The sequence below is a fragment of the Monomorium pharaonis genome, chromosome 10 (genome assembly GCF_013373865.1).
Source record: "Monomorium pharaonis isolate MP-MQ-018 chromosome 10, ASM1337386v2, whole genome shotgun sequence".
NCBI lineage: Eukaryota > Metazoa > Arthropoda > Insecta > Hymenoptera > Formicidae > Monomorium > Monomorium pharaonis.
The window spans coordinates 7244137-7272026 of NC_050476.1; the positions used below are offsets into that span (position 1 = coordinate 7244137).

Consider the following 27890-nt stretch of genomic DNA (forward strand, 5'->3'; position numbering starts at 1 on the left):
GTTTTATTATCTTGCGTTTGCCATTGAACATTCTGAACAGTCTGTAGTTTTATGCACGGTCTGTAGTTTTTCTAAGAGTATTTCCTCGAGATCTGAGACTTCGGAATCTACGGTTGGAAAGGAAGAATTAAAACTTGGAAGGACTTTTACATTTCAATAAAATTAAATGACAAAGCTGCAATGCAAATATTAGTTTAATTTAATTTTATTAAAAGAGTTTTTAAATGAATTTAAATTTAATTGAATTTCTTCATGGATATAATTTCTAAATAGACTTTTAATTTTAGACACTGCGATCAAAAGCTTGAATTCATCGATGATGGTACCAAGCGCACAAACTTTGCTACAATCTCGAAGTCTCAAAGATAAATTGTCCCCTCAGTCTGTCAAACCTGGAAACGCAATGCATCATCCACGGTACACAGAATACCAAAGGTTGAACGTATTAGTTGGTCATAGTTTTATTATCCCATTTCGTTCCGGATATTCGGGGGCGCGGTGGTTTTTATTCGCCCGAGTGTGCGAACTTTTTCAAGATCGTTCGTGACGCGATTCACCGACGTTTATTTCCCGAGGAAAACCGCGCGATGTCAAACCTTCGTCTCTCTTTTTCTCGCTGCCCCCTTTTTTTTTTTAGTTACAGCAGAGCGTATAAATTCGAAGGATATGACGGTGCACAAAATCGACGAGCGCCGCGGATCTTTTTATCGCGCAGTAGCGCAGTAGGAGGAAGCTCTCAGCGAGCGCGGTTTTGTCCGACATGCATTCGATTATGCTCGTAAAGGGGAATGCCATTATTCGCCAAACGCACAAAATTCGATTGCAAGAAGCGAAGCGCTTAAAAGTGGAGAGAAATATTCTTCGCTCTTTTCCCTTCGGGGGCAGGCACTATTCTTCACCTCTCTCTCTTTCCCTTTCGTCGAGTTCAATTAATTATTGTAATTAAAGTTTTTATTTTTTATTGTTATTTATAAAGCACGAGAGAGAGAGAGAGAGAGAGAGAGAGAGAGAGAGAGAATGTGTGTGTGTGTGATGTCACATTGCAATAATTGTTTCGTGAATATTCCACAACCAGATAAAGATTAATTGCGGCCCACTGGTGCGTGCGAGCTTCGAACGTGGCCTACTTCATAAATTCCCGCGCGTACCGTAATTTCCGAAACGTTTCGATGCATTTCCATTTAATCACGATAGAACAATGCACGGACAATGTTCGGATAGGCGATTCCACGGGCGCGATCGCGTGTGCTCCTCCGAATTCGCGCGAATGGCGAACGCTGCCGCAAACAGAAATCTTGCGACAAAGACGAGAAAAGGGAGCCCTTGCATTATGCTAATGATAAGTATTCGGCAAAACGAATGGTTTGCCCATGCAAAAAGGTGACAGTGTCGTATAAAGAAAATCCTCTTCCCCTCTCTCTCTCTCTCTCTCTCTCTCTCTCTTTCTCTCCCTCTCTCTCTCTCTCTCATCCGCCTTCCGCGCATATTCATCGCGAGAAGAACGGCGGCAAATTCCACCCTTCCCTCCCAAGTTGCGTTCAATGGTGAGACGAGTATTCAACAAACGCGATAACTTTGTTCCTAGCCGAGACCTGCCTCACACAACGACGTGCCGACCAGCCTTTTACCCTGGTTTCCTATGAGGAATACCAACCAATTAAAAGAACAATAGAGCCTGCGAATACCATTGTCGTAAACGCGCTTCTACGCCGAATGTACTCATAAAGAGCGCTTTTTTGTGTATGTCTCGGTTTATTTCCTTTTTTTAAAAAATTATTATCACCCCAGAAGCAGATCTCATTTCCCATGCCGACATTCTACAGATACCACTTTTCTACGCTATTATCATTAATGTAGTGTTCATAAGGATCGAGATAATTAAAGGAATGAAGTCGTCGTTCTCCGCTCCGTTCTTTCTTTTACGAGATTTCAGAAGTTTTTGTGCTCGCGTGAATTTTTGTGCGCAATAATTACGATCCTTTTACATATCATCTAAAAATTATAGAGAGAATATACGTTGATAAAGTTGATTTCAAACCTCTCTTATAAAAAAAAAACTCATTGAAGTATTCCTTTTTATGCGATTCAAACATGTTACTTTTGATCTCGATAACGGAGGATTAAATGAAAACTCATGGGAAATTGAAAGGCAAAGTTCCATCCGAAACTTGTATGCTCGCGCTCAGATTTATAAGGACTTATTCCACAAATTTTTAATTAATCGTAATGCCGCGACAAACAGAATTCTTCTCGTTTACGACGATCTTCGAATCTACCATTATGAAAACGGGACGGCGCTCTCCGTACATCAGATTTCGTGTGTTTAAACATCAGGGTCGTGGAATGGGTTCTCGCGGATGGGAGAATAGAGATTACCGGGAAGTGGATCGAAAACGATGAGAAAGGGGAAGAAGTGGGAATAGCGAGCAGTCGAGTGGCGCAATAGCGGGGGAGGGGGGGGGGCGCATTACAGACACGGCAATGTTTCCCCGACTAGACGCGCCGCTTGCCAAGCCGGGCGACGTATAGCTAAGAGCTTCGTGCACTTCGCAAGAATGTGGAACGCGCTCGCCGGGGCGGATGACTTCCGTGATAATGGTCCATCTCCGAAATCCGAGGCGGCGAAAATGCGTTTTGGATCTCGCGCAATCTCCTAATCTCTCTCGCCCGGTCTGTGCTCGGCGTAAACGCGTACCGTTTCTTATTGCCGTGCGTTAAATCTCACTGTTAAATTACATTTAATTTCGGTAACGCCGCCGGTTTAATTTCGAATAACCGTCGGGCGATGCGTCGCGATAAATCGACGAAGTGTCGCTAAGTCAATACATCGTACGTACTAGGTACGAGGACCCCCGGGCTAAAGTTCCAAAAGTTTACGCGAACTTTATAACGAATTATACGATTTGCGTAACATCCGATTACACGCGGGCACGAAAACTCCGGCGCTGCACAACGCCTTAGTGGATTATCGCTGTGCCGGCAAAATGATTAAACGCATCTCGTGTAACACGTTATTACGTTCCTCCCCCGTAACCGGCGCGGCGGGCGTCGCGGGTGGATTCCGCGCGGAGTCTGTGTCAATACGTATACGCGAAAATTGAATTAACGCCCAAGCCCCGAGAATAATCTCGCGCGCGATAGCTAAGATACGTGAGTTGTTATAATTAAGGGATGATCACGTTCATCCCCTTCCGGTTCGACCGTCGCAGTTTAAAATCCCCCCTCCCCCGTGGAAACGTGACCGGTGAAATAATGCGCGATTACCGCGGCGCAATATTCAGTAACCGCGTCGTCATTGGATCACTAAATGACTTCATTCGGGCCGGTAATTAGCTCGCTACTGAGTTACACCCTCGCGTTAACGCGCGGGAACGTGAGAGAAACCCCTTAAACGGGAAAAGAATCCAGGAGAACGAGGGAGACTCGTGCTCTCTCTTTTTCTTTTCCTCTCTTGACACAGAACGGTCCGCGATATCTCAAATTAATGCCGACCAAAAGCACGCAGTTTTATCCCAGATTAATTTCACTGGTGTAATTCACTTCCGGGCACCGTCATAAAATAGTACCTTCCCCCGTGTAACGCCGTGTAATCAGTCTCACTCCGCATCTCTCCTCTCTATATTCGCAAACATATAGCGAACGGATCGATCGATCACGCCGACTATTACAACGTTACAGTCGGACGTAAGAATGCGGTACCGGAATTCCACTAGCGAAGGCGCGGTTGCCTAATCGCCTAATTAACCGCAGACGCTTCGGATAAATCGCCGATGCGTCTGCGGTGCACGGGGGGGGAAGGGGGATATGATAAATGTTTCGGCGGACCGGGAGAAAGAGAGAGAAAGAGAAGCCTCCCTCGTGCACCGAGAATCGCGCAACAATCTTTCTCTCCGCGTATCCTTCTTACGTGTGGAGAAAATGCTGCTCTATGGCGCGGGGAATATAAGAAAGAGATAACGAGAGAGAGAGAGAGAGAGAGAGAGAGCCACCCACCTGCAAAATAATTTCTCGAAGGGATAGTCTTGGAAATGGGTGAGTTATGTTGTCTGGAGTTTTATGCTTCCGCCGTCCGCCGCCGTCCGGGCCCATAGTTTCGAACTTCTTGGGCGGCATAAAGCGCGGAAGAAACGTGACCGGGGCTTCGTATGGAGCGCGAACAAACGACGGCGTCGTGACCGACCATCCTGTGCACCCACGTGCTATACCCGTCACCGGTCTAGCAAATACACAGTGATATACTTTCCGCGCGACGAAGACGGCGAGGAGGGAGGAGGGGGGGGGGAGGAACCCCCACGGTTCGACCGTAATCGACCGTTCGTTATTTGTTTACGGGAACCAAAGCGTCTCTCCCGGAAGATGGATCTCGTTCCGCGACGCCGGGTTCGTTGCGATCGTTAGACCGCGTGCACATCGGCGAGAAATGCCAGGGAACGTAGCGGCGAGCGGAACGAAGCTCTTCCTTTTCGCGGGGAGAATACGATTGTCGCTCCCGCAAAGTTAGTTGTCTGTCGAAAGATCGATTTTTTTTAATCGCGCGGTTTCTTTAAGAAATTATCAAAAATGCGAGTTGCCCATCGATATAGAAATTGCAAATTTAAAGAGCGCACAAATCCGAAATTGAGTCGCCAGCGTTTCAGTTGCATTTAACAAGCGAACCTTTCTGTCAGCTTTATCGCTTGCCGATGTGCACACCGCCTTAAAGGGCAGGAAGCAATTACGGGGCGAACTGACACGGCACCAGTTAAAGCTACGGAAACTACACGGGGCGGGATAAAATGGATGGAGTGCCTGCCCGCGTAGACAATGAGCCGTTGTGATGTTTATCCTTTGCGGCCATTCGATTAATATAAATTTAACTTTCTAATTGCGAATTCTCTGATTATGCGTCAATCGTTTGTCTCATTGATCTTCATCGTTAATTTTAAAGGATATATTTTCTGCGTGAAAAGTAATAACCAATATTTACAGGACAAGTGGCAAAAAGCAATATTTTAGTTATCCAACGATCATTTACTGATCTGCCAATTCATCTGACAACAACGGGGGATGAATAGGTATCACGCATTCGGAATAAAAATTTGCGACCCCTGGATGTCCTTGAAAACGCGAACGCGGGTATCTTCTCGGCCATATCTCTCCAGCCTGAGCTTTCTACGGAGCTCCAGACGCCGGCGATTGGTGAGGGTGCGAGTGATATATTCGCCTTGCCCCCCCTTTCTTCAGCGAGGCGAGAGTGCGAATATTAGGCAGATGGAGGCTCGCAGGCGTCAAAGAAGAGCGAACGTAACAGGGGTAAAAATGAGGCCAGAGGTGGAAAAGCACGGCGTACGGGGCAGAGAGCTACAGGAAGGGCGGACGTGGGACGGGAACGGAGGAAGCAGCTAGCGCTACTGGATTTCATTATGCAGCCTCTTAAAGTTGGCGTAACTCCCATTGGTCGTAAATATGAGTTACGACTGTCCGAAATAGCTTGGCGCACCTTACTATATCTACATATGACTCTCCAGTAGGATATAATTTATTTCGCTGCTCGCGGGAAAGGGACCAATGTATGAAAATAGCCGACTGCCTGACGTGTGTCCTCTTTTATGTTTCCCTCCGGCTTCCCCCGACACCCGGACGAAAGTTTCGGGACGTTCATCGCGATTGAGCTTGAAATCATTCGGCTGTGACGGAAACACCAAAGGGACGGAGCTATCTAATTCGCAAAACGGCTTGTCTCGCTCCCTATTGTGATCGTTAGCGACCGTTAATGCCACCTTCGAATAGCGTTAGTCGCGATTGAGAGCGTGCAGGAAGTTTCCGGCACAGAGGCGTTTCGCGAAACTGGGAGTGCAAATAATTAATCTGTTTATAGCGGAGAACGGTGTGAAGTAAGTTTGTACAATGCAGGAATAATTACTGATCGCGCTTTGGTTCCGGGATGGATCGATACCATAGAACTTTAAATCTTACACGAATCCCCATTAAGAAATTCTGGAAAACAGAAATATTTTTTAATATGTGGAACAAAAAGTTAATTATTATATAATCTTGAAAACTGTCTTAAATCTTATTAAATTTATTCAAACCTTTTTAGTAATGAATATTTAAACATTATTTTCTATATATTTATAATATTATATATATATAATTTTGATATATAGTTTAAGAATATTAAAAAATCGATAGCTCAGAAACGCGCCAACAGAGCTCGTTTTGTACCGCGTGCCGGAATGAAGAGAACGATGTTTCCTACAATTGGTGAATACGGTCTCTTGCAAAAGATTATACGTAAAACGTAAACTGCGATTTAATTGTTAATTAATTATTATTAATTACTGTTGCTATTTATTGATATTTATTTCCGTATCTGTCAAAGAATATTTTGTCACAGTATTTTTCTGAATTTAAGAACATAATTTTTTTAATGAATATTTTCTAAACGTTATAATGGATAATTTTGCCAATTAAAATATCTGAATCTTTATTAAATTTTGTTTATTCAAAAATGATATTTATAATATTGCTCATAGGATTTTATAGGAAATCAAATTTTATTGAGAAAACATTACCTTCGAATGTTATCTCGATATGCGACAGACGGTAAGCTATGGTTGCCCCACCATGGTCACGGAAAATTCGCCAATCATTAGATAATGTGCGAAATGTTACAATCTGAAAACTGCATTTTCGAGAGAAGGACAATTTTTCAAAGCGTTTCGACTATTATTAGTACCGAAGGATGGCATTAGAAGTGATATTTAGAACCAACGGGTTGCCGTAGTTGACACTTTAAATAGTTTTAATTATTAAATTATTTTTTGTAATCATCGATGCCGAAATTGCAATTATATAATTAATAGCCATTTGGCATTGTTATTTATTACACCAAACGTTATCGAGTTTAATAAAAACAACTAAATTAATTACTAGTTCATCATACGGTCGTTGTTGCGTGTTTCATCAATAATGACGATCGATAAATCAAGAATTCGATTGAAATAAACATTGTTTATTGGATTGGATTGCTAGCAGCGCAATTCGCAAAATGTTTCTTTTAACAATTTACGATCACGAAATATACTATTGCGACCCGTGCATAAATAATATTTCTACATTTACATTATGGAAGTTGTTTGCGAGCGCGCTTTTCCATGACACGACTGATTTTTCCCATACACCATGCATAGCTTAACGAACTAAATATCACGACAAAGCGGTTAGATTATAAAGGTTTAATGAATGTTGGCGCAGCAAAATGCCGCGAAATCAAAATTTTATTCGGTCGTTAAACATGCTCGGTCCGGGGCATGTTATCCCCATAGCACAATACGCCGAGTACGCGTACGCATCCCACGATGCATTATTTATTGCCCGACAGGGTTATAACTCTCTCCATTTAATGCGGCGAAAGACTTACCCGTTTATGTACCGTCTATGAACGTGCAACAAAAGCCGGCAATCTCCGTCAAATTTTCTACCCGCCGCGGATGTAATCGCCCTTCATCACTGAGATTTACAAAAGAATCTGAGATTACTTGTCAGGCTTAATTAACGGCTGTCCGCGCGATCAACGGCGAACAAGACGTTTTTCTTTGTCTCATCGTTTATTGTTTCCAAAAGAGAATAAGAAACCATTTTGCTCCTCTTTTATAAAACGATTATTTATTACATAAAATGTACAAATGTATATCAATTATAGAGTAACGATGCAATAATCGTTTTTTCCCCGATGCTGCTTCATCAACGGCACGTCCCGAAACAATACGGTAACTTCGATAGTTTATGTTGTTTATTTAATATTTTATTTCCATTGTAACTGAAGAAACAAAGAATTCTAGAGTAGAAAGCTGTCGTACAAATAAAACTGTGAAAAATTACAGTTTTGTAGTTGCAATACTTCATTCATCGAAATGCTGCGAAATGCGCTTTTTCGCGTTCCCGAAAGCCTATGTCGATTTTCGGACGGTAACAATAACGACCGCATCGAAATTTTACACGCAGCGCGCAATATGCGAGAACGAGAGAAAGAGAGAGAGAGGAAGAGACGCGGGAGAGTGAAGCAAGGCTGGCCGAAAACGCCCGGCGTACATAGCGTTACCGAGCAATTATAAATACGTAATTCATTTATTACTGTCATTAGTGTCGCCGATAATTCGCATTAAACGCCGGATTATCGTGCGCGGCAACCCGAGACCCTATTTCCGGTATCGATCGGAACGGCAATTCTTCAATTCTGTGTGTGTGTTTTTTTTTTCCCCCCATCCGCGAGGTCGCACGCGGAAGGCTTTTAATTAGCGGAGGAGAACGAGGGCCGTCCGTCCATAAATCCTTAAAAAATCATGAGCACACGCTCGCTGTCTCGTATCGCACTCCTCGACAATGAGCGCACGTACGCGGTATATAAGCCATAAAGCCTCGCGCGACAGGACGATTAACTTCCCGTGCAATGCCCGTAATGCCTCATGAATCGGAATTATTGGCCGTCGAGCGTTTCGCGCGTTCCGAACTCATTTTCCACGGGGGCTAACACAATGCGAGCGTATTTTTGCAGCGATAACCCCGGCCGGATCGATCCATTTACAACAACACCGTTGAAAACGCTTTGTTTATCGTGCACGCCGTCTTCCTTTTTGCTCGCGCGCTATTCATAATTATCTTGCGGATTTCGCTCTCCGTTTCCCCCGCTCGTCGTAGCGCCGCGGGCGCTTTCCGCCGACCGACCGCCCAACGTCGTCGTAGGGAAACGGCAGGTGTCCGTTACGATGAGACCCCCGAGACGAGAGCTCAGGAAAGCGACCGCGGGATTAAAACAAACTTCGCCGGCGCGAAGTCCATCTCCGCAGGACCCCGGCGCTATGCGTCACGTTGGCCCCGTGTAATATACACGTACGATATCAGTGTCTCCCGGTGCAGCGTATCGTATTACATATGTATATATACACGCACACACACACGTATACACGTTGCCCTGCATATACGCCCGCGGCGTTATCTTTCCGGAATCCGCGCGACAACACGAAACAACGGAGCGGGAGCGCCTGAAAATTTTTACGGGAACTTTCAGCGAGAGAGGCGGAGGCGACTATCTCTCCGTTCGTTTACCTCGCGCGTTTCCGCGAACCTGGGCGAGTCCTGTCGGGGCGAAACCATCCCGCCGCGCCTCTGTATCTATCCATCTATCTGGGGTTTCTCCTTTTGCCTCACCCTCTCTCTCTCTCCCCCTCCCCCGTCTTCTTTATCCTCTCCATCATTTCACTTCCCGCGATCCGCAATGTCCCGTGACTTTAATGCAGCCCCCGCGGCTTCAAAACCGAGTTTTGTTCATTGTCGGATATAACGTCCGCGGTATGACAACGATAATCGCACCGCGCCGCGCGAGTTTAATATATTACGCGATGAGGGAGCGTCACGTAGCAGCTGTGAATAGCGCACGGCGGTAGAAACTAAATGCGTGCGGAACGATCGCGATTACGGCGCCTCACGTTGCCTTACGCCGGCACGTCGCACAAACGCAATACAAAACTGCCGCTCCGCAGACGGCGGCGGCGGCGTTTTCGGTTATCGCCCGACGTTCGACGAAACGGATGTCCCCGATCCCGTTGGAACGAGAGATCCCATCCGCGATCCCCGTGTCAACCGCGAACTCCGCTCGTTCCGTAATCGCGTGACGTGATCGCAGAGCTATTACTTCGTTAGCCGGTGGTACTGTTTTTTTTTATTATTACGTCAGATCGAGCTCTGACATTAAACTGACAAATTTCTGCGCAGCTACTTTCGTACATGTCCCCTCACCCCCCCCCCCCCCGTTTGCATTGATTTTTACTCGAGCGAGCGCCAAGCTTCGGAAAGGAAAGGAACGCGAAGGGAGTAAAAAGAACACGATATCAAATCGTATTACGGGGGCCAACAAGCTTTCACGTCGCTTCAAACTCGATGGTCGTTAGGCGCATCGACGGGGCCGTGGAGGGTCTCAGGACAATCCGGAGTACCGAGTAAGAAGGTACGTTCGGGACAATAACCGTTAAGGTTCTACGTGGAACTATCTTGAGAATTGCCGGCCCGTCGTCTTATCCCGCGAGGTATTATCGATACTTTCTATATCCATTGACGTTAATTAACGAGAGTGACCTGCGAAATACAAGTCGGCAGTTGTGGAGCGTTTTCGCGATTTACGGCGATGGTAGAGCACACGCAAGGATGTAGCGTGTAAGGCACGAAAAGATGAGTGGATTTGTATTATTTCGTATTATAGGATAATAAGATTTATGGCTCGTAATAATCGTGAATTACAATATTTCATATTACTCTAATAAATTAAACGAAGGAAGTTATTATTGAAAAATTTAATCGATATTAACAAGTAAAAAAAAAAAGTTTCATTTTCTATTTATCACCAGGAGGAAAATTTATCCATTTTAAATGGGTAATTTCGTATTGCGAGATATGAAATGCGCTTAAATGAAATATTTGATTTGCCGGAGTGAACGTAAAAATTTGATGCCTTTCGGTAACAGAATTTTTAAAACGATGAGCCAAACTGAAATGTTTATAAAGTGCTCCCTACTGATACCGCACAGCCGCTAAGCTATCCGTAGATGAATTTGTAGCATTCTTTTTCCTCTCGTACTATTGGCTATAAATAGGGCAAACGCATTTATTCGTTTAATAGATGTTTACACGAGAGATTAATCAATATTTCCCGCGTTGGAAATTTGTTTGCTTTAATCCGTGACTTTAATTATTACATGTACACGGAGTAACTTATAGGAGATAGTTTCTGTACATCAGTATATCATTAAGTTATTATTTTAAAGTTAGTATTTTATTAAATTTCTCACTTATGATATCGATACACAATAAACGTTGGAAATTTTAGCGTGACGCTTCATTTGCTACTGCAATGATGTTTAAACTTTTCTATCAGCAACAAATTAATTTTATTAAAAGTTTTCTCGCAATATGCTGCAAAATATAAAAATATTTAGGCGATCTAATATATACATCAATTTTGTATAAAAATAAGTATATTAAAGGTATCACCGCGCGATGCGGACGTGGCGCTTTCGACTATCGGAACAGAATTTCTCGATCGAATTTGAAGGAATTATTCATCCCTAACGAAACCGGAAACACAAATGACTTAGCTTAGCGCGGGGAGGCGAGGGGGCAGGTTCGCTACGCTCGCTGAATACGTACGTATAAAAATATCTCTCTGCTCTGCTAGCGCGCCGCGCCCGCCCGATATGATTTCGCGCGAACGGAGTCGGACGATTTCAGCCATCCTATGAACTACGGCAATTGCGACTAAATTATGCCATTCGACATCCCGGAATGAAGGAGGAAGAAAAACGCGCGTTCCGCGCTCCATTCCCGCGATCGCAGATGCGAGATAACTTTTCTCCGCTCGGTCGTATCTTCCGCGCTGATCCCAACGACGAATGAGGTCATCCTCCAAGTTTTTCGAGTTCGACCATCGGAGCTTGCACAGTCAGAGACAGAGAAAAAGAAACAGAAAAAGAGGGTGAGAGAGCATTTCACGGTGCTCCATGAGAGTCGGTACTCTTTTTATGCTCGTTGAATGTGTAAAGCAACTCGATAATTGTCACCATTGAGATGAATGAGTAATCTGAATGGATAGGCAAATTAATTGTCGCCTCAACAGAGGAAGAGAGAAAGAGAGAGAGAGAGAGAGAGAGAAATTTTTTATCTTTCTGCCTCCGAATAGTTTTCTTTCATAAGTACACGGTCGATTTTACACATTTTTTGTATGGATTATGAGAGAATATCGTGATTAAATCGACATTGTATAAATACCACGGTGCTTCCTTCCGTTTTAATATATCTCTCGCCAATCAAATGGAAAGAGAGATCTTTATTAGCATTAACTGTGGAATTTCCATTAGATAATCCATCTCTGTTCTAACGCGAAGGGAGAAAAAATTATTAGGACGGTGAAATCACAAGGAAAATAAGAGCATTGTGTATATCCAGATTGGTACACGTTCCATTATAAAATTTCGAACGGCAGTGATGGCAAATATTCCAGAGCAAATTAATACAGTTTGCGACGTGCGCATCGCGATATGTTATAAAAAAGGGATAGAGAACGGGAAGATGGGGAGAGGGAGGGAGAACGTGATTGAGATTACCTGCTATATTGAAAAATCCGGATATCCGTAACGCCGTAGTGCAATGCGGGGCATCCGCAAATCCGACAAATCCCAATTTCACCCGCACCACGGACGAATATTCCCGGAGTTGAAATTTCAGCTCTACTGGATTTTGTAAAACAACATTTCCGCCTAGGGTTGACGCAACCCGCTTATCGCATCGCGTGTAGCATCTAATCAAGAAGACTTCGAAAGAGAGATACCAGAGAGGGAAAAAATTATTACATCGGACACTTTTATTCAAAAAAAACATGTAAAAATAATAGTACAAGAGAAATTGAACTACTAAAGAGAATAACACGCATCATGTATGTGCACTTTATACGAACGTTGCGATAAAAACAGCTGGGCAGTCTCTGATTCTGGGGTCTTCACTTCGCTTGCACTCCGTTAAATTAATTTGCGCACAAACCTTGCTTAAAATGCATCAGCCATAAAACATTACGATTTATTCCTAAGAGGAATGTATATCGCTTTGCACCGGGTCTTGATTTATTCGGAGAAAAAAATTCTGTCCTCTATATATGATTTATTACAAAATACAATTGAAAATAAAGGATTCGAGGATTTGTGTATAAAAAATTTCTATATAATATGTTTTTATTGTTCAATTTTAAACTTTTTTCTAATTTTAAAAAAGTTATTTCTCACGATTATCTAATTAAAAACGCAACTTAATTTGTCTTGGAGATTTTATTTAGTGCTTTTAGTGAATGAAATCATGACTGACGGAATTCGCTATTCGCGAAACGGAACAACGTGTGCGGATTTGACTCGACTCATTACTGCCTAACACAGACGAAGGGAATCCAAGATTCCGCATGTCGAAAACCTAAATTGTTCCTAATAATTTTGCATAACGCATAATGTATATGCATCGTGAGATCAATCATGCCGCAATCATCCACGTTGTACGTTTCCAGAACGAATTCGTTGTTCTCGGGGGAAGTTCCGGGCGACCTGATACGACGAGAGCTATTATTGCGCTCGCAATGGTCGGACCGCAAAGGTAGTTAACACGCGCGATACAAATTGCATAATCTAAACGGAGAATTGTGCCAGAACGGGAAAGGGGGGGGAAGGGTCGTAGGAAACGTGACGCGGCGGAGTAGTAGGGCTGAGGGCAACGGGGGCGAAATCTTATCATCGATATCCACCGGGATTTCAAGTGCCAGGTAAACAGACTCGTATTTGAGATTTCCCATGCGGGGTTGACAGAGAGAGAGAGGGAGGGAGGGAGGGAGAGAGAGAGAGAGATAGAAGGTCAGTTTCGAAGCCGGAGGGAAACGGAAACAGCGCAACGAGTCGAAACTAGGAAGATAGCTATAAGGAAAGACGCCAGAGGCGAAAGTGCAACCGAAAAGCAGGAGACAGAGAGAGAAAGAGAGAGAGAGAGAGAGAGAGAAGGGAGAAAAGGACGGCAGAGATACTTGAATGGCCCGTGCGTTCTCATGGACGATTCGATACGAATAAAACCAATAGGGTCCCTAAAAGATCTCTATTGGATAAACTTTTGTCCGTATTACGAGTCGAGAGCTCGATTCGCACGGACCGGAGAATTACACATCTTCCCATCGTTCTTCAGCCATCCCCGCTACGTGAATTACAAGCCCCTCAGCTCTTCCCGTCGTGCATTAAGAGTGCGTAATAGTATCCGCTCACCCGACCTTGTTTTCCCATCCCCACCCCGGTTTCCACAATCTTCTCGCATGCATTTTTAAGCGAATGACCGAGGCTGAGGGAGGGGGTGGAGAGCAGGGAGGTGATGGGTTTTTCAATTCAATTGCGCGCCGGTAAAGCGCGTATATTTTCCGCGAGGCTCTATATTTCACGCGTGAAAATCACTGACGCGTCAGTTAATTTGTCATACACACCGGGCGGAACTTTATTACGGCAGATTTCTCGGGTGATTTGGAGTTTGTCAGATATCCGGCGAATGCAAATGCGCGAGCATGCATGTTTGTGCGACGAAATTTTACTGCGCTGGCATGCAGAGTTAGAACATTGTCACGCAGTTATAACACGTTATCCGCGACGATGCGACCTCATGGAATATCCGTCGCAAAGCGCTTTTTGATTAGAAAAATACATACGTATTAGGTACGCGGGTCTCGCTCGCCAAAACGTTCGGCCAGTCCTGAAGACTGCGGTACGTGAAATACAATTCGAGCTCGTTCGACTTCTTCCCCGCTCGTATTTTGTTCGTCCTCGATCCTCCTGTCACACGCCGTCCGAATCTCTTAACAAAATTTCCTCGTGGAATGTCCGCGCGCCCCTAACGCGGCGGCGAAAAAATTACGGCATTAGCCGCGAAAGTGTGTCGAGCTAATTTTCGGTACATTTCTCCCGCGGGTTTCCCGTTAAGCGCACTGTTTTTCCGCCCGGGGATCGTTAAAGCGACTCTAGTATAATTTAATAATTAAGCGTACCGGAAACGCTGGCTCATCATTGCGCCGAGCGCCGAGAGGAAAGCGTCCGACGGGGAAAAAAAAGAGGAAAAACGAGGAGCAAAAAATAGCGGCGGCGGATAAGATGCTTTCCCAAAGAGTTAAATACGCTCTGGCCCATTTATCGCGCAAGGAGCACATCGCGCAGTTAGCGCGTCCCAACTGGAGAAGACTTCGCCGATTCGATCCGAATGTTTTGGTACCAGACATATTTATTTTCTCGATAATATCCCCCTGGTTTACGCTTATTCGCGGAATAGAAAGCCGTATACGTCTCTCGGAGGAAATTTTATTACTTTCCGTAATATACGTATCGGGGAAGAGAGATACGCTTTCCCGATAGTACTGCTCGCGTCTACGCTCCGACGGTCCGGGACTTCATTAACCGGAACCGTGATCGCGTCCGATACGCGCCGGGGCAGCGCGGGTCCCCGCTAAGTAAACTCTGGGATCTCGTGCAATTGAGATTGCGCGAAATAAGAAAATCGAATCGAGAAACGTCACCTGGTATCCGAATATTTTAAGGACGTCAAGTTGAGACATCCTCCGACGGGAATCAAACGGTCGTTACGAGAGACAGAGCGTTTTCCCTTCCGCGGGAAAAACGTTCAGTTGAAAACGATCGATGGAGCAGATGCTCGAGCGCGGCGTTCGCGCGGCTCCTTTGTGTCTTTTCTCTTCTGGATACTTATATCGATGTTACATATATATATGTATTTTTCGCAGGCGCATCCCTTTACAGTTCGGCGCGCGGCGGTTCTCCGGGGCCGCGCCTCGAGGCGCATCCGGGTTATGGCGCAGCCGAAATTCGTAACCAAGAAATACGATCCCGCGTAAGTGCACAGTCGTCCGCTCTTGTACTCGTCAGGTTATCGCGAGTCCTCTAGAAAATTTATTATCGCGCAGAGCGGCGCCGCCCCCTTACCCGCGCATCCACCCGAAGACGCTCTCGGCGAGGAGCAGCAAGCGTATCGTCGATCTGGCATTGCCCAAGAGAAGGTGCACATCTATTTCCTCGATGCTGAAGACGGTCTCGATAAGAAACTTGAGTTGAAAAATATATCTTGCAATTAGATCGATTACTATGTCGAGACCCCCTCCCAGAGGGTGGCAGGATATTTCAATACCTCGACATATTCGTATTAATTTCCATTTTTAAGTAGAATCTCTTTGAAAATCACTCGAGATTATTTTTTTGCAATTTTAACGCCATTCGCATTTCCGACATCGTTGGAAAACTGATAGCTCATACTTGATCGATGATATATGTACGGTGACTTAAAAGCGATACCTTAAACGCCTAGGGTTCTGCTTCACACGATGAAATTGGCAGCTACCAAAAACATGAAGGCAACCGTGAGCGATCTGCTGGTGAAGGTTCGAAAGTCGCGGTACCAGCGGTATCGCGTATTCTGTAACGCGCGTCAAGAACGAGAAGCCAGGAAAAAGTAAGGCCGATACATTTCCCACCGTCATGTCAACTTTTTCCCTGCGTACGACACGCGCATCCTAGGCATACAATCTCTCTGCCATATTCTCCCGAGTAACCGATCGTCGAACGAGGGGGATGCGTAAAGAAAAAAAAAACATCGTCACTATTTTAAATATCGCCATGAAAATGCAAGCAAGACACAGCCGAGTTGTCGGTATCGAAGTTCCTTTCTTATCCTATTTTTTTTTTCCTTTCTCGTTTGCGCGTTTAATCGCGGGGGAATATATTAAATTTCGGCGATGCAAAACTGCGCATCAACTACCGACAAATAATTTAGATTGCATGTATGGACAAAAATGATATTAATTACCCGTTAAATAATTAGCTTGATTTCATAAAGCCACAACACACAATACCGGCAGGCAAGTAACAGAACGTAAGCTTATAAACCCTTTTGTATTGATCGCGCTGCTATACAGCGTCCACGTTTAAATTCCACGTTTAATTAACGAAAGGTCATCTGATATTGCACCGGAAGTAATTATTAATAGTGCGCAATGAAATTCGAGAGATTGCATTTATTCCATTGGTTGTAATCATTCATCAGGTTACAATCAGAAATACATCAATTTAATAGTTCCCCGAAATGGACCGCGGTATACACGGGGCATTCCATCGAGATTCGCCACAATTACCACTACACTTTTCATCTTTACTTAAAGTTTCTTTCATTTTCTGCCGGTGAATTCTCTCTCAGAAATGGTATAAAAATATCTATTATTTTTTCAAAGTTATTCCAAATTATTTAATTGTAACAGAAAATATAAGAGCCTTTCTCACATATTTATGGCAACTTACATTATTTCCATCCCCATAATTTGTATCAATCAACATGAATTATTGAAAAACCGCAATGCCACTAATGACATAAGTCTCCTTAAGCCACTGACGGAACGTTAATCAATCTCCGGTTGATTTTTCTTCGGTAAAAGCGTCATCCAAATTTATCCGATAAAATGCCCCTGCTCTCTTCGTGCCCAGGAGAAAACGAATGGCGAAACTGCGCAGAGCTCTCACAAAACCGGAAGACTGGCAAAGGCACATGCGGGTTCTGGAAAGACTGGCTGCGCCCAAAGTCGTTGCGAGACCCAAAAGGAGGAAGCCCGTAAGCGACGTCGTTCCCGCTCTCTCATAAATCAATATTAATCGATCTAGATAAAAGCGTTGGACGCGCGTCGCGGATTCCGGGACGCGGCCGCGCTTTCTCTCTCTCTTTCTCTCTCTTTCTCTCTTGGTCGCTCGATCGATCGATCGTGAGCTTCGATGTTTTCAGGATAAGAGGAAGAAGTGGAGGCCGGTCAACTTGGAGCGAGTGTTTAGCCTAGCATTGCCGATACTTCGCGATGAAGCGAAGCCGAGGGACCCGTTCAAGGTGCCGTCACGCGCTCTCATCTTTCGTATCACCAAGCGATTGGAGAAACTCGCGATTCAGAAGAGACATCCGGAGATCCCGCTACGAGTACCAGGCGCCGTTTCGCCGGCCGCGACGAGAGCCACCGGTAGTAACACGCATCTCCCTATTACGATCGTTGTTATTATTATCGTTGCGATTCTCCTCCCGCATCGATTTCTCCGCTCGGCACCCGAAGGAATCGCGCCACCATCGATCCAGAGGCAACAAGGAGGTTCTCCTTGTCGCTTCCATATCACCTACCCCGGACCAATACAATTACATGCTATTGGATGTCGTAAGTAAGCTCATACGCGGGGTGTCCCTGCGGACATCTTCCCGTCGAGATTCAACGTGAGCTCAGGCTGGATTTTTCCTGACAAACGTTTCCTGCGAGAGAGAGAGAGAGAGAGAGAGAGAGAGAGAGAGAGAGAGAGAGAGAGAGAGAGAGAGAGAGAGAAGTCACGTCATATTCGTCAGGAATTTTTAAATATAAATTTTTTTAACGTGAATACCTGTGCTGAAAATCGAGTTGAATTAAAATGCCGTTATATTTATGTCTCGTTGAAATTAACTGAGGAGCAAGTTTTTGCGTTTATGACGTGAAAAAAAAAAGCGGTTGTATTTTTTTACACATCAAATAACATGCTATTTTTCACATTCTATTTTACACGTCTAATAACATTCTAGTAGAAAAGTTTATTATTAAAGTGACTGTAATTTTCTCTTTTGTTATTTCTCTCCTGCTCCTAATGGAGGATCGTGTATCTCGTTGATTCTGGGACACCCCACGTAGCAAATCCGTGATTTCGTCGACCCCCACACATTACGTTACACCAGGAAAAGACGGCGGATTTGCTCGCCGGTGTCTGGCGACTGTTCAATTGCTCGTGTGGTAACATTAAGAGATCCCGCAAGAATATTTCACGTATTGTGAAATAAAATAAAATTTGTCTCTATATATTGTTTTTATAGCAAGCGTAACGAGAGTGGCGCGCACCTTTCGAGCGTCGATGATAAATAAACTACGGCTGGTTTTCGGTAACGTTGAGGGGCGAGAATGTTTTTTGTTTTTTTTTTAAATACGGGATCGCTAATTGAACGGAGATTCGACAAAAATTTGTGGAATTAATAGAATTTCCCGTATACCTCCGGCATATATACCCCCTGGTAATCGATCGACATCGAATATTCCGCTATTAGTTTCGGATATCACTGAGCCTCGTGATATAATGCAGAATTCGCGTTATCTTTCCGTTCAACCATAACTGCGAGGTAACGATTTTGTAGCGTTTGATATGGACACAGGAGAGATAAACGGGACACGATCTACACATTAAGCCCGCGGCACACGAAACGTGTTTTGTTGCCGATCTGCCAGCAATGCCGCGCCATGCTTACCGTTGCTACTCGATGCAGAATATCCTGCCCGCAGCGCTATACCGGTAATGTTAGCGGCACTCTCCCCCCGACATTGTAATTATTTAATGAGGACGTTGCTCGCAGTGACATCGTCATTTGCGCTTTTCCGATGCCATTTCTCACTCTCGACAAATTTTCTTAGCGTCGCTCACGTACTTTCTACTTGGTCGTAATCTCTGCGCGCCCGTGTGTGTTTCTATTTCGTACATTTTATTACATATTTTATTTGCGTATGACTTTTATTTATTTAGTGCTTTATCTTACATCAGCTCTCTCCGATTGAACTTCTTGGAGGTTTTTTTTTTTTTGTTACTTTTGCATCGGACATTCGTTACGTTTGATTACCGTTTTATTTATTCTCTTTTGTTCACGTTGACCTTTCGCTGCTTTAGCTGCATTCTGTCTCTGGAACAAGAGAGGACTCAAATCCCAAGATACGAAATAAATTGCATTTATCCGTCAATCTTTCGCACGATTCAGCCATTTCAGTTTTTGCTTCGTCTACATATATCGCGTTCTACCGCACGGTTACTCGACCGTTTCTGATTAAACGACGTCTTCCGACTATCGATCGACGGTCGGCCGTGCGACAGTAGATTAATTTTCCTTTGAGCCGTCGTCACGGCAAAGGGGCACGGCAGAAATGTAAACAAACGGGTCTTAAGTAATTCAAAAGTCGAATGAAATGTATATCAAGAGCAATTGAAGATCTCTCTCTCTGTCTCTCTTTTTCTCTCTCTCTCTCTCTCTTTCTTTATCTCTCTAAAATTACTCGACTATCACTTCACGCGCCGTCCGTGTCGCATCTAACTTTCCTTGCAACATATTCCTAAGGAGATGCCTTCTCAAGTTTCTCTTTGGGCTGTCGTCGGGCGTAACCGACGTCCCTCGTCGCTGACGTGGAATTTAATTTCGCGCGCGCGACGTTGCTTGATACAAAACGTGCAAGTGCATCGAGTCTTTGGACGATAATAGGAAGGTGCACGCGATAAAACAAGCCTTTCCTGAAGAACCGATTTTAATTTTCGTGTATAATCGCGCGCGCGCGTGCGATCGGCTGGGTGCGCAGCATCTACCTTCTATTGAAATCCGTCTGTAATAAAATACGAGATACGGGAGGATAGCGGAACGATCGCGCGCAACTTTTACAATATATCCCACGCGCGCAGCGCGGCGTTTTATCAAGTAGGAGACGTAAATCAAAAAATACACATTTTTACTCTTCATCGAGAGGCGAAAGAAGATTAAAATATTAAATATTAAACAAATTTTTAGTCGCAGTTAATATTTTGGGAAGGACTTTTTACCCGCGATCATATTTATCGTAATTTTGACGAATGGCTCTTGAAGCCTTTCGAAACAAAAAAATAAAATGTATTTATGTGATGATAAATTATTTTGTAAAATATTTCCAGAGATAATTTTAACGTAAACTAACGAAACGTTTTTGTTCTCTCTCTCTCTCTCTCGCTTTATTGGGATTTTATTTATTTATGAACGCATAATCGCGATCGAGTTAATTGATGCTGGCATAAACACACTGTTTAGATATTTAATCCATATTGCTGTTGCGTGCATAACCGTGTAACAAAGCTTACCGGTCGACCAATTACACAAATATCATACGACAGTGGTTTGTGTACAAAATGAAATTCGAGAGATTATGGCCGCCGTTGGAGAGCAGCGCGCGAAACAATTTGTTTCATAACGCGGCGGCACTCAGTCTAGCTTCGCGCTCTTAAGCCCGTTGATAAGAATAAGCCGGTGGAAAACCGATGTTAATGGATTAGATTGAGACCCCCACACAGTGTAACGTTTAATGCCGTAGCTTCCGAGAGAATAATCGCCCTGGCGAAGCCCGTCCGGCGTCCAGCGGGCAGGGAAACGGATATCCGAGAGGATGCCTTCACCGTGTCGCCGACGGCGTTAAAGGCGAGGTGCACCAAGCGTCTCCAAAGTCTCGCCAAGCCGAAAATCTATCCGATACCCCAGTTCAAGAGACTGAAAACTGCGCTCATAAAGATGAAACGTTGAAACGCGGCCAATGGAAGTGAGCTCCGTGTACCCGACGCGAAACCCGCGGGGTTAAATCCTCGCGCTTGTCCCGCGTACACAAGAGTATGTACGCGCGTTAAAAATTCAGGGGTACTTGCCGCCGGTTTCTGTGCACGTACATAATTCCGCAGCCGATCGCCATTGTCCCGGGAATTGTACATATATATTGTACCGTTGTAACTGTAATAATAAATAACTGTGAAGAACAAAAATCCATGTGACGGTCATTCGTAGTATAGTAGAACTCTAATAACTCGAATACCACGGTAGCCTGAATACCCGTGCGTTTTCGTTTAATGGAATTCCGGTTGTACGGCTTGGGGGTCGCGTCGAATATTACCAGAATGATAATCCTGGCGCGCGAGATAATCGCCACGCACATCTCGTTATTATTACCACGCTTTCACACAGTCCGGTGTATTCGCGAGATATATACACGAGGAATATAACATCGGGATAGACACACACACACACACACATGCATTATTTCGCGAACCCCACGATTCGTCGCGTGCGATATCGCGCGCGCAATATATCAAAAAGCAGACGCGGGCCTGTCGCGTTGCATTATGCGAGCGTGGCGAGCGGCAAAAGCGCGAGACACAACCGCGCCGTCCGTCGACATCATAAATTAGGCCAGCCGCTCGCAATCTGCTCGCGCACGGGGCGGATTAACGTTTCGTAATGTTGTAAACGACCATTCCGTGGCTGTCGCGTAACTTCGTAAAGGACATTTCGCCCCCCCCCTCCCCTCTTGTGATGGAACCACCCTCCTCATGAAGGAAATAAGACGAGAGCGGAGTGAAACGCGCGCGCGCGTCGGACTTTCAACTCGTTCTCGGTATTTTCTTATTTCGCGGGAGGAATGCGCGAGAAATACGACACACGCCTTTAACGCCCGGGGATATTAAAGGGACGTTTATACGATGATAAAGCGTACTATAAACGGGGTTCCGCCTGTCGGAGAAATGTGGCCGCGATTCTCTCCCGGGTGCGCGTTAAATAATGAATAAAAAAAAAAAGGATGAATAATAAATTGACCGTGATATAATCCGGTAATATCCGTTTAATGATCCGCGATAATTAGTTGTATTCAAATTGACGTTGAATTATTTCGGCGATATGCACGCATGGCCTGCCCCGCGGTACATACGATATTCTTGATCGGTTGTCGAGGGAAAAATAGTGCGAGCCGCGTAATTATTAATTCCGCCCGGATTAATCGCGCCGAATTATTCGTCAATTTACGCCCGAGAGCTAACACGCACCTTTCCCCCCCCCCCCGCGTTTCGATTTTATTTCAGGCCCGCGCTCGCTTTACGCTTACGTCCAGCGACAGCCCGCGTGGGGCCCTCTTCCGCTGCCCTAGATGATTGAGACATTAACATTCGACATTGCGAAATAGCTTAATTAAAGGCGCGACTCGCCGTGCGCGCCTTTACCTCCGTCGCGAAATTAAAGGGGGTACGGATGGCCTTTGAATTCTTAGTCGCGAGCATTTTTCTTCACCGTTACGCCCGACACTTTCCTAATTAAGGTCTCGTTTTCCGGGTAATGGCGGTGTAAGAAGCGAACGGTCACGGTACGTAAGTGAAGAACGCACCCAACTCGACCTTCGGCCGATGATCGATACTCTCTATCTCTCTCCCTTCCTCTCTCTTTTTCTCGCTCTCTCTCTCTCTCACGATGTATTTCACGCACAAATTCGCATGAGCGCAACGATAAGCGAATTTTGATCGCCGATATACAAATACAGCACTCGCTCGTGATAAGCTGCGCTAAAACCAGCCGGTTTTGCATGCCGTTATTGCACACGCACACGTTGCTTCCACTCTCTCGCCCATCCAGCATTTATGTCCCAGTTTATATAGGAAACTGCACGATACATATCGTGCGAATACAATCGGCTACGCTTTAGTAGCGAACGATCATGCACCCGTCTAGCAAGGGTGATTAATTGAACACCTAATTGTTATTACATACGAGCTATTGTTGCGTTAAGGCATTAAGTTTTCATATATTACGCTCTTCAATCGGTCCATAATTAAGAAAGTAATTGGTATATTTAATGATAAAAATTGAGAAAGCTCCGACGTACCGCGAAACCCTCGTTAAACCGAAGGCTATAAATTCGTGGAATCAATCAGGGAATCCACCATTGAAATTTACTGCGGTGAAAAGGGACGCCGGCCTATAGATTCTAATATAAATTGACCAGTCTGGCAAATTCGTTATATCCCGAAAAAGTACACGCGCGCACTCCCACACACACATACACACGTACTTTCTTGACAGTCCCTTTCATCATGTGAAAAGCGATTGATAACAAACCCTATCGCGGGCAAAGGGAATCAAAGGATCGAAAGGCCAGCTTTAATGCACGGGTATAGACTCGCGTACTAAAAATTCTAACTTTGTCCGGAAGCAAATTTTGTTTCAAAGGGCAACCGATATCATCCTCCTCCTCCTCCTCCTTCCCCTCCCCTTCCTCCCTTCGCCACCTCTCCCGCCGCCGTTTGATCTGGCGAAATCCGGACCGCGTCAGTCAATAGAGACAGCGAAACGGGAGTATGAAAAATGGATCCGAGGGGGTTAAAGCGATTCGAGTCGCGTCAGACGCGACGCGTTCTGTCGATTCGCGACAAGACACAGGAGTGTTCAGTGTTGGCGAAGGGGCGGAAGAGGGGGTCGGGTGGAGGGGGGGGAGTGGAACGGATGCAGAAGAACCTTCGCAAATACACTCCGCGGTCGGCTTACGACGGGATCGACCGCCGCGAGGTCGCCGCACGGCTCGTGCGGAATATAAATGTAAACGGTGGGAATATGCGGCCGATCCGCTCGCAATTCCATTCACGTCCCGACACTCCTACGCCCGGCTGTCACCGTCCGACCAGAATCGCGCGGCGACCCCCTCCGCGTTTGATCCCCATCCCCCCACTCCCCCTTCGTACTACCTTCGGACCCCCCCACGAATGTGCAGCCCCTTGTCGGGGCGAGAGTGCGTTCGGCAACCCGAAACTATGCGCGGCAGCTACTCGCGGTCACCTAATTCAGTGCCTCTCAAATTGGGTTACGAGAGAAGAAATCCGGTGGTACGATTAATTTTGCCACGGTCTCGATCGACCGCTCAAACACGCGTCGTGCATCTTGCAGGAGTCGCAGAACTTTCGTCCGGAGGACCTACTGACACAATTGGTTTTATTCGGCGCGATTCTAAATGCAACATTTAATCCTTTCAATTTTATCGTCGTCGTGCGTTTGCAGTCAACTTTGATTAACCAAATCGACGCGATTGACTTTTTTTTTTATCGCGATACCTAGAGAAGAGGGTAGAACATAAATGTTTGCGAAGCTTGAGAAACACTGACTGGAACCGCCCGAATGACAAATACGATGCACGCTGAGGCGGGAATTTATGTACTCTCCAAATATTTTTATAACGAGGGATTATACGTTTCGTTTGTTTCATCTAGCGGGCCTTGTAAATCTCTTATTCCATCCAGTGAATCATTACGATGTAGCGTATGATAAATGTGTAAGAGGTAACTGAGAGTTGAGAGTTCTCCTCCTCTCTCTGAAAACGACTCTCGATAAATTTACTCAACTGCGAGAAACTTTTACGGTAGGTACGTATACGCGAAACTTAACTTTAAAATTATGTATGATTGGCTCTAAAGGGATGCGCCTAAACTATAAATTTAAGCTTACGAGATGTAAATTATGATGTAAGCTAATACGGTGAAACATAATAAATATAATTTCGAAGTTGCGACGTTTTTATGAAAACGTTAAATTTTCTCGGAGCGAGAAAATGAGATGTCTGTATGATTTCGTAAATGGAAAGGACTAAGTTTCCGCTAGAAGAAGTAGGAGTATGTACTGAAGTATCTGCGAGAGGTCTCGAAAAATGAATATTCTCAAGCAATGATACTTCTAACGAACTCTTTGCATATTGAATAACAAGTAGTTTGCACTCGCATTTCAAGAGACTTGATCGTTGCGCGCGTTGTAATACTGTAATATAATAAATCGTTGCACGTATATGAGTTAAAATTAGAGTTAGATACCTGTGGATTATAATATTCGAAACGTTGGCTGCTTCGTCCACTGCTCTCGCCCAATGGATTATATCATTATATTGATTGAATAAATCCGTCCAAGTTTCCCTTTTTAATCAATCACATAAATGCCGACACATAAATGTCGAAATTATACTATGCGATTGATAAATATTAAAATACAAGATTAATTATGACAGTACTCACTAATTAAATGGGTTGCGACGCTGTTCAACTTGGAGTCGATTTATTCCGTAACAGCGACGTTTCGTTAATGAATTAATTAGTAATTAAGACACGACTGATCAAAAAAATATTTGAAATTCAGTGTGATATGTATAATACATTTGCACACAAATGGCGTGAAATACTACAATTTTATTGAGAAACGGTAAATTGAATTTGGTTCGGAAATTTAATTTGAAAATGATAAGCAAATTACATTCAAACTGGTAATAAATTTAAAGAGCAATGCGGAATATATTTCATCATGCATCGTTAAAGAAATAATTATCGTTTATAAATCCCGACGAAGCAATTTATAATTTTGACTTGTTATTGTCCTTTTGATTCCTAAGTGCTTCAGGTGAATAAATCATGTGAAATATCTAACACACAATCGCTTCGATACGTTTACGAATCATTAAACCCGAGAGTTAATTAATCACACAGTGCTAATTGTAACAATTGCAGAGAATGATTGCATTTCAAAGGGATATTAACGACGATACATGAGGCGATGTAATATTTTTTATTTTCCGCGAAACAATGAATATTCGTTTCTTTGAACATCAGATATTAACTTTTCGATTAAAAAAAAAAAGAGCTTTCCGCTTATTTTACACCTAATTTATAGTAACGATTAATTCCGTTCGATTGAGAACGCTTTGGAAAGTCCTACGGATATTGTTAAACACGAGTCCTAATACGAGTGTGTTTCAAATTGATTAATTTACGTGTGTATTATATAAATACATTTGTGTCATTTGCCACAGCCGAAATTAATGCTGACTCGAATTAACACGTTTCAAAGTTAAGAGCCCGGCGTATAATTATCGCAACGCTGCATCGGTCGGTCGGGCTCGTTCGACGAGTTCGTGTCATTCACTCTCGATCGCTACTTGAACGGCGCTCGCTAAAACGCGGTTGACGCGCTTCCACGATAAACTCGTACTCGGGGAACGTACGATCACGCGAATTGCGGTTGAGACCCGCACAAATTTCGATCTCGGAGCTGTTAATGCTTCGCGCGAAAGCTGGGTGAGAGGGCGAACAGTTTGAGAGAGGAAGGAGAGAGAAAGAGAGAGAGAAGTAAGAGGGAGAGAGGAACGAGAGAGCGAGCCGGGTAATTACATAACTTACCTCCGGGATGGCGAACGTAAGTGCGCTGCTCGTGACACCCGCTAGTTTTCCGGTTAAGCTGGAGGATATTTACTCGATTGCAGCCTCTTTTTTGCGCGATCGAGTAAGCCGAGTAGTGTCCCGGTCGCAACGCGACTGAAATACGGAAGATAATTTGAGGAATTAACACAACGCAGTCGGAGCGCGACGAGATTCTTTTTTAACCGTCCCGGCAATAACGTATTCATTTCTAGGGAGAAATTCAGAGAACCTCGCAAAATCCTTCCATTTAAAAGTTTCGAAGCTTTCTTTTTGTTTCTTTTTCTTTTTTTTTTTTTTTGAAAGAAACCCAATACTTTTCTTATTGAATCGTAGGGATATTTAACCGATTGCATCCAACTTACTACACAATCAAATGACATTTTGGATGTCGTGCAACTGAGATAAATAAAATTTTTAATTCGGAAAATTAAAAACACAAACGTGTGCACACAAACGTTGTGATTGCATTCTGAAAAGAGCATAGTAATAATGAATTAAATTTTTTTTCAAATGCGGCCTTCAAGTGAAATTAAAAACTTTAGATTCTGCACGCGTTTTTTAGAGAAGAGAAGCTCGTCAGTTTTCCTGTTAAGTCGAGGAAATTTACTCGATTGCATCCCTTTTCTTGCGCGGTCAAACAACGTTTCAAGTATCATCTCAACGGTACAGAAATATAAATCAGATTTTTAATTTAACAAGTTCCCAGCGCCTTCAAGATAATCAGATATAAGAAAATTAGATTTTAAGAAATGACGCATAAGTAATTGTTTCTGGCACTCTGCAAAAAATTGAAACTTTTAAATCTTTTTAATCGATTCCCAAGCGTTTCAAACTTTTTCCCGTTCGTTTTTCGAGAGGAGGTATTTATTAATATTTTGCAATTAAGTTTGAGATGATTTGTTCAAATATAGCAAGCTCATATTTCACGGAGCGAATTGGTGAGACTGTTGATTTCAAGAGAAAGCCGGCTTTCACGTCGTACGATTGCAATTAATATGATAGAAGCGATGATGCGTCATTAATTGTTTCCACACTTCATTAGGAGCGCTCAATAAAATCACGCGCGCTTGTTACGCTTTAATCGCCTGCAATGAGATCGCGTACGAGAGAATTGCGAGAAGAGGATTAACGGTGCGCCATTTCACGCCGAAAATATTACACGCGTTACCTGGCTGTTGCCGGGGCAAACGTGCTCCACTGTCGCGCGCCCGTTGACAGCTTCGCGTAATTGCCCGATCAACTCTAATGACTTTAATGCGAAATTTCATACGTTACGGCAAAAGTTTTAATTAAGGTCGCAAGCCGAAGAAAATCCGATTACGCGGCGACGCGACGGAAAAATTGGTCACTGTGCGCGGATACAGAAGCGCGGATTAAATAGCCGCGTGTTACCGATTAAACTTATCGAGTCGAAAGGGTTCTACTAATTCATGCGTGATTCAATCGATTTTACATTTACACGGTGTTATGTATAATCACGTGTGCGAT

The 27890-nt window shown here is 44.2% G+C and overlaps 1 protein-coding gene across 1 annotated transcript; it reads left to right on the forward strand.

Moving 5' to 3' along the window:
- The first annotated feature begins 13366 nt into the window (after positions 1–13366).
- Positions 13367–21983, forward strand: LOC105828671 (testicular haploid expressed gene protein-like). The gene is made up of 7 exons (XM_036293294.1): positions 13367–14801; positions 15329–15435; positions 15509–15601; positions 15907–16050; positions 17076–17199; positions 17368–17593; positions 20735–21983. Exons 1-7 carry the CDS (start codon positions 14688–14690, stop codon positions 20938–20940), a joined length of 1014 nt encoding a protein of 337 aa, XP_036149187.1. The 5' UTR covers positions 13367–14687; the 3' UTR covers positions 20941–21983.
- The last annotated feature ends 5907 nt before the right edge of the window (positions 21984–27890 follow it).

What these genes read in the sequence shown, in the direction of transcription:
- LOC105828671 (XM_036293294.1), top strand. Translation starts at nt 14,688, where the DNA reads ATGCTTTCCCAAAGAGTTAAATACGCTCTGGCCCATTTATCGCGCAAG. An exon ending in GATTCGATCCGAATGTTTTG is followed by an intron (nt 14,802 to 15,328) that starts GTACCAGACATA and finishes TATTTTTCGCAG; the next exon opens with GCGCATCCCTTTACAGTTCG. An exon ending in ACCAAGAAATACGATCCCGC is followed by an intron (nt 15,436 to 15,508) that starts GTAAGTGCACAG and finishes ATTATCGCGCAG; the next exon opens with AGCGGCGCCGCCCCCTTACC.